The sequence below is a fragment of the Onychostoma macrolepis genome, chromosome 07, assembly GCF_012432095.1.
Source record: "Onychostoma macrolepis isolate SWU-2019 chromosome 07, ASM1243209v1, whole genome shotgun sequence".
NCBI lineage: Eukaryota > Metazoa > Chordata > Actinopteri > Cypriniformes > Cyprinidae > Onychostoma > Onychostoma macrolepis.
In genome coordinates, this window is record NC_081161.1 from 417,879 (window position 1) to 424,786 (window position 6,908).

At 35.6% G+C, this 6,908-nt stretch overlaps 1 protein-coding gene across 1 annotated transcript in view; it reads left to right on the forward strand.

Annotated features, from left to right (window-relative positions):
• The first annotated feature begins 5,458 nt into the window (after positions 1-5,458).
• LOC131543468 (serine/threonine-protein phosphatase PP1-beta catalytic subunit) overlaps positions 5,459-6,908 on the forward strand; it is a 21,264-nt gene continuing 19,814 nt past the window's right edge. The window contains exon 1 of the mRNA XM_058780849.1: positions 5,459-5,616. Coding sequence (XP_058636832.1) covers positions 5,565-5,616 — 52 coding nt within the window. The 5' untranslated portion in view covers positions 5,459-5,564. The remainder of the gene's footprint in view (positions 5,617-6,908) is intronic.

Sequence of the window (6,908 nt, forward strand, 5' to 3'; positions counted from 1 at the left end):
GGTGTACATTATCAGCCCTGTTTAATTTTGTATATTTTTCAATTAGATCGAGAATTTCTGTGTGTTCTTATTCTAGTGCCAAGGAGACAGAAATCCAGACACCTGGAAGAACAAGATAAGTATTATTATCATGCAAAAGTAACAACAAATATTGGCTTAATAAAAGCAGAAGAACAAAGATTAAAGAATATTACACCTGGCAGAGGTATATGTATATGTATATGTATGTATATATATATATATAGAGAGAGAGAGAGAGATAGATAGATTTAGTTTTATTTTATTGCCACTCAGTTGGCAGAAGCACAGTCACTCCAGCTGACGGTGACATCACGTGTGAACCGATGCAGGACTGTCAGTCATCGGCCGTGGGTGGGGCCTAAACAATATCATGTCACATTGCTTAGAGAATCAGAAAGGCATGCCTAGTGAAACTGATTTGGTTTAATTGGGATTAAAAAATAAGGAGCGGGTGGATTTTTATCATTGTAGCGTGGTTGTGTTTACACACTGCAAACACGCATTTATGTCCAAACACCATGTAAAAGTGGATTTTGCATAATAGGTGCCCTTTAAATAATAAGCTCAGACTTGTACCCTTTTAATATTTCCCAACCCAACATTTCAAACCATACCTATTGTCTCATGTATCTTCTGTTTTGGTTTTGTTTTCATTCTTTGCCAAAGTTTCCATTGCTCGTTTGTATCCATATACGGTTTCTAATTTCACACATGTTCTATCTTTCATTCACTCAGTTTTCTCAGTTCTTTGTATGGCAGCATCTTTCTTAGTTGTATGTATCGCTTGTCTCCTGCCTGCCTCTAGTGATCAGAGTTCCTGAGTTGATTATTCAAAGTTGCTTGAAAAGCGTTCCTTCAACGTGTGTGTGGCTTTCCACACATTGTGTGACACAACACCCCTGCAAGTATTTTCTTCATGAAATTAATAACATTTAATCAATAAAATAACATTTGAAAATAACTATTTAATTATAATTAATTAATTATGCATTTTGGAAAAATGCAATTCATTTTATTGATCAATTACCTATTAGTTGTTATGGTTTGGCAAAGAGGATGAAGGAGAAGGATGCATTTTATTTTATTTTATTTTATTTTTTTTGCAATTAGCTCCATAAACTGTACACAAATTTGTGATCACCTCAGTTCCCTTTCAATTTCATATGAAAATGGCGGCAGACCTCCTCCCAGTCTTTCAGGTGTATTTTCATATTTTAAAATATATTTTAAAAATACATATGTTGCCTGTGTGTGTGTGCTTACATAGGCTATTTCTGAAATTATATTCATGCCTCATGATTTTTCATGTGTTTGATGGGCGCGCGCGTTGAACATTCGAGGCGGTTTAAACTGGAGTGGAGGGAGTTTCCATGGAAACGGGGCGGCAACTCAGCTGACAAGTAGCAAAACAACTCCGTCTCTCTCTGTTGTTTTTACTGCTTTCAGGTAAGTTTAGTCCCTACAATTACACAAATGATACATACAACTGTTCCTGACACTTTCTTACATATAACTGACACGCTTCTGTTGAATATTTACTTTACAGAAATGGTTCAGTGTCGTCGGAAAACGAATTGACAAATTATAAGGTATGTTGCTCCGATTCACGAGTGATTTGGGGGCGTGGTTAGCGTTCTCGACGGGAATGCTGTCACCCTGGTTTGAAATCCCAGGTGAAGCACTAATTCATATAATTATAATAAGCATTTAAAATTTGAGTTCTTATTGTTCTGTTACTGTAATGTGTTGAAACAATGTTATTTTAGTCATGAAAAATGAACATTAATAAAAGACATCAAGCCACAATGTCTGACTTTTTTCTTTTTTACATATAAAGATTTTTTATTTAAAAATATGGATTTTCTAAACAGTATCATTGATAAACTAGTGCTTTCTTTGTTCTCAGTTTAAGAGATGAAGTCTGCGACATTGACTCGTCATCTCCACGGTAGTGATGCACCTTGTTTCATACGGAGATTACATAATCTGAGAATAGGTCTATTTGTTTTCCACTGGAATTGGTTCATTTTAAAGTAGACACTTCTATCTCTATATGGTTTTCATATCTGTAAGGCAAGTATACACGAGTTTCGCGCTAACGTTCACAAAGACCGAGATGGCAGAAAGCGTATCCTGACTGCTTTCATTATTTTACAAAAGTGCAATGTTTTGTTGTTATTGTGAGTGCACACAAATGAACGTAGAGTCTTAACATATTTGAAAGATGTATTACTCTTGACTTTATGACCAAAAATGACGGAGTATTTTAAGAGCAAGTGACCAGCGCCTCCATCTGTCCTGCAGTGAGTGCTTCTCTTCACACTCCACACGAACACTTGAACAGTGCACATTTCTCTAGGTTATCATTAGATTGAGCGGCCATGTAAAGTTGCTAATACTTACATATTTCAGATGATAAGCCATATTTGAGGTTGACGAATGATAGGCGAGCGTTTGGATGTCCTGCCCGATGTACATAGACTATGTGACTTCACCAATGTAGATTTTTTTTTTCTACGACTAAGCAGTGGTAGCCCTAATATTTTCAAATCTGTTGAGAATAAGGTACGTGAGTGATAATAATAAATCAATATTTTCAACTAAGAAGTAAATATGCACAATGTAGTTAATAATACATTTAAATTGTTATTGTAAGTAAATTAATAAATCAAATCAAACTTAATAATGTCTCACTCAGTCTCTTTTGCGTAATCACGTGACAAATCTGCATTTTGGCGGAAAGCCTATGGTATAATGCTTGGTCCCACTTTATATCAGGTGGCCTTAACTACTGTGTACACATTTGGTACAATGCACTTATTGTGTACATACATGTTTTTACACTGTACTTATATTTTTAAAAATACCTCTATGTAATTACATCTGTAATTAATTTCTGTAATTACACTTATAATTACACTGTTGACCCATCCCTTACACCTTAACCTTACCCGTATCCCCCCTAACCTTACCCGTATCCCCCTCAATAGCAGCAGGAGTGTTTTGCAATACAATATGACCATAATAAGTACACTGTACTTATTTTTTTGATGTAGTTAAGGCCACCTAATATAAAGTGTGACCTAATGCTTTCCTGCTGTGAGATAACGAAAAAAGTCAGATAAAGATTTCGATGCCGTGTTTGACTCCGGACCTGGACAGTCAGATGAAGGTGATCCACAGGACGCAGCCGTTTTAGCGGCTCGGTGTTCTAGACCATTTACATCCCAATGTTATTTCATTTGCAAAGAACAAAACCTAAAAATACATTTTAGAATATAAACTGTTTAATAGTCTATTTGCAGTTAGACTTATTAAATGGAAAGTGTTTGTGCCTCTGCCATTGTGCGTTAACTTGAATCAAGCCCAACACATGTCTGTTTTAAAACAGTGGCTGAGTAATTCACTCTTTGATTTGCTCAGTAAAAGCCTCCTTTGAGATCGTGTTGACAAACATGTTTATTAATGTTTAATAAACATGTTTCAGAATTCGCTTCCAGGATTCCAGCCTCACACAGACCTCTTCACAGACCCTCTGAGCCAAGATACATCAAAACGTATTTTAAAATAAAATATCAAATACCTTAATTTTAAGTGTATCAAAATAAACCACAAAATACATCAGCCACACCGTGCATCAAAATAAACTACTGTATTTTTGTATTTATACTAAAAAATAATTTTACAAAGGAGCATGACATTTCTTGGCAAACCTTCCATCGGTTGCCTGTTTGATCTTTCCTTCACCATTACGCCATTACCATCATGCAATAAATCTGACATATGCAACCGATATTCACATATCCCTGTGATCTCCCAGATGAAGGTTAGTTTTAAGGTAACCAACAGTTTAATGTTTTAACAGTTTGCACATCACTCATAATTGTATCCTAATTTAGTGTCTTGGTGTTTGGTAACGAAGGGCCTATATTTTCATCAGCTGTGTGATAAAACTGCACATTATAGAGTGGCCTTTTATTGTGGCCAGCATAAGCCACACCTGTGCAGTAATCATGCTGTCTAATCAGCATCTTGATATGCCACACCTGTGACGTGGATGGAGTATCTCGGCTCACTAACACAGATTTAGACAGATTTGTGAACAATATTCGAGAGAAATAGGCCTTTTGTGTACATAGAAAAAAGTCTTAGATCTTTGAGTTCAGCTCATGAAAAATGGGGGCAAAAACAAAAGTGCTGTGTTTATAATTTTGTTCAGTGTATATATCACAGTCCAAGGTAAAAAGCACATGTTGATAAAAAAGATAAAAGTTGGGAGGATGCATCAAAGCAGAGCTAGTAGCTTAGTACATATAAGATAAATGTACTTTCATTTGCCTGAGTACAAGGTTTTATTATTTATTTATTTATATTATTATTATTATTAATTATTATTTTTTATTTTTACACCATGTTTTATCCCACTTCTCAAGAATCAGTGACATGAGTTTGTTGTACATTCAGTGCAATTGAGATTTACATTTACATTTGCATTTGCTTGTCAATGAAGTTGACCATTTGGATTAGCATAACTGCAACTTTGATACAGTGTAATGGTTATGCAAAATACTGATACACTAAATACAGTGTAATGGTCTTTTTTAACACTTCTGCCACTTGAATGGGCAACCCAGAGGAGAAGAAGAAGAAGAAGAAGAAGAAGGAGAAGAAGGAGAAGAAAGAGAAGAAGAAGAAGAAGAAAGAGAAGAAGAAGAAGAAGAAAGAGAAGAAAGAGAAGAATAAGAAGAAGAAGGAGAAGAAGAAGAAGAAGGAGGAGAAGGAGAAGGAGAAAGGTTAAATTGACCATTAAAAAAAATGTTGAGTACATTATGATTGTGTTTTGTCTTTTTTCTGCAAAGCCTAATAAGGCATGCAATATATTACGAATATAGCAAGATATGAACAGTTAATATAACAATATTAGACTGATAAATTTTCAGTCTACTGCATATGTATTTCATATTACATTACATTACATATTCATTTAACAGATGCTTTAATCCAAAGCGACTTACACATGACGACAATGGAAGCAATTACGATCAACAAAAGAGCAATAATACACAAGTGCTATGTCTCAGTTAGCTTAACACAGTTCACGTAGCAAGGTTTTTATTTATTTATTTATTTTTAATTATATAATAAATAAAAAGATTAGAATAGAATAGAATAGAAAAATAACAGAGCAAGCTTGTGTTAGAGGCCTTTTTTGCTTTTGTTAATTGTATGATAAATAAAAGAAAATAAATAGATAGAATACAAAAAGATTAGAAAAGCTAGTGTTAGGTTTATATACAGTATATAATATCTCTCACAATATTACGTTTTTTTTTCTCTCTCTGTACTTTGTATCATTCATAAAATTGTTATGCATTTACAAAAGCATTATAAAACTGGTTGGTAAATAAAAACAAAAATGGACTGTTTACTTTAAATTAACGAATAAATAAAACTTGCGAAATCGGTGTGTCCGTCGAGCTGCTCGTGCCCGTGAGTCCGGGCGCGCGCGTCGGGAGCGCGCTCCGAGGCGGGTCTCAGTCATCATGGCGGAGGGGGAGCTGGACGTGGATTCTCTGATCTCCAGACTGCTGGAGGGTGAGTGAGTGGCCTTCATCTTCATCTTCATCCTCATCTTCATCTCCGCTCGGTTCGTGCTCACTCTGAGCGTCGAGTTTGGCGGGTTTTTACGCGACCGTTCGCGCGGTTTCTGACCCAGAGGCCTGTGTTTGCGCGCGGCCTGCGACAACAAACCGACGAAAACAAACACGAGCGACATTTCTGAGGAGACCGCGATCGCATTTCACCGATGAAAACAGACGGGGTACGAGTCCGTTATATCTGGTTATTCAGGGTCGCGAGGACGTGGATAATACCGCTAAAGAGTCGTTAAAGATGGACGAGCCGAGTGTAAATATTCCGATCGGCAATACAGCTTATATATGTGTCCCTGGAGCTCAAAACCAGTCATGAGGGGCGATGTTTTGAACTTGAGATTCATACATCATCTGAAAGCTGAATAAATAATCTCTCCATTGATGTATGGTTTGTTAGGATCGGACAGTATTTGGCTGAGATACAACTATGTGAAAATCTGGAATCTGAGGGAGCAAAATAATCTAAATATTGAGAAAATCTCCTTTAAAGTTGTTCAAATGAAGCTCTTAGCAATGCATATTACTAATCAAACATTACGTTTTGATATATTTACGGTAGGACATTTACAAAATATCTTCATGGAACATGATCTTAATATCCTAATGATGTTTGGCATAAAAGAAAAACTGATAATTTTGACCCATACAGTGTATTGTTGGCTATTGCTGCAGATATAGCTGAGCTTCTTATGACTGCTTCTGTGCTGCAGGGTCAGATATTAAACATGAAATATCAGAGATATCGCGACTCATGTCAGACAAAACCGTACTGTTATAATGAGCGTAAAGAGAAGTAAAATCATGAAGCAGATCTGAGGTCAGGGCATCACAGAGAAACATGAAATATGATTAATAAAGCATGTTTTAACGGTTTGTCCTTAATATGAAAAACCAATGAAGAAGTCTTAAGGAAGATTGGCAAACTTTCAGAGTTTAAAGTAATTAATAGATAGATAGATAACTTGTTAAAGACAAGTAAACAGTCAGCAATAAAATAGGAAGAAAAAAAAATAGCGCATACATAAATCAAAAGTTTAAAAACACTAGTTTTCTTTTCATAAATAATATATAGATTATTCCTCATTAAAGTTACAAAAGATATTAAGTCAAGATCAGTTAATGATTTCCTTTTGTTGTTTGATTAACACTAACGACAGGCACCGTGTATCAGTCTCTTTAAGCCCGAACGCACGCAGAATAAAATACTGTTGTACACTGTTTTCTTTCTCATCT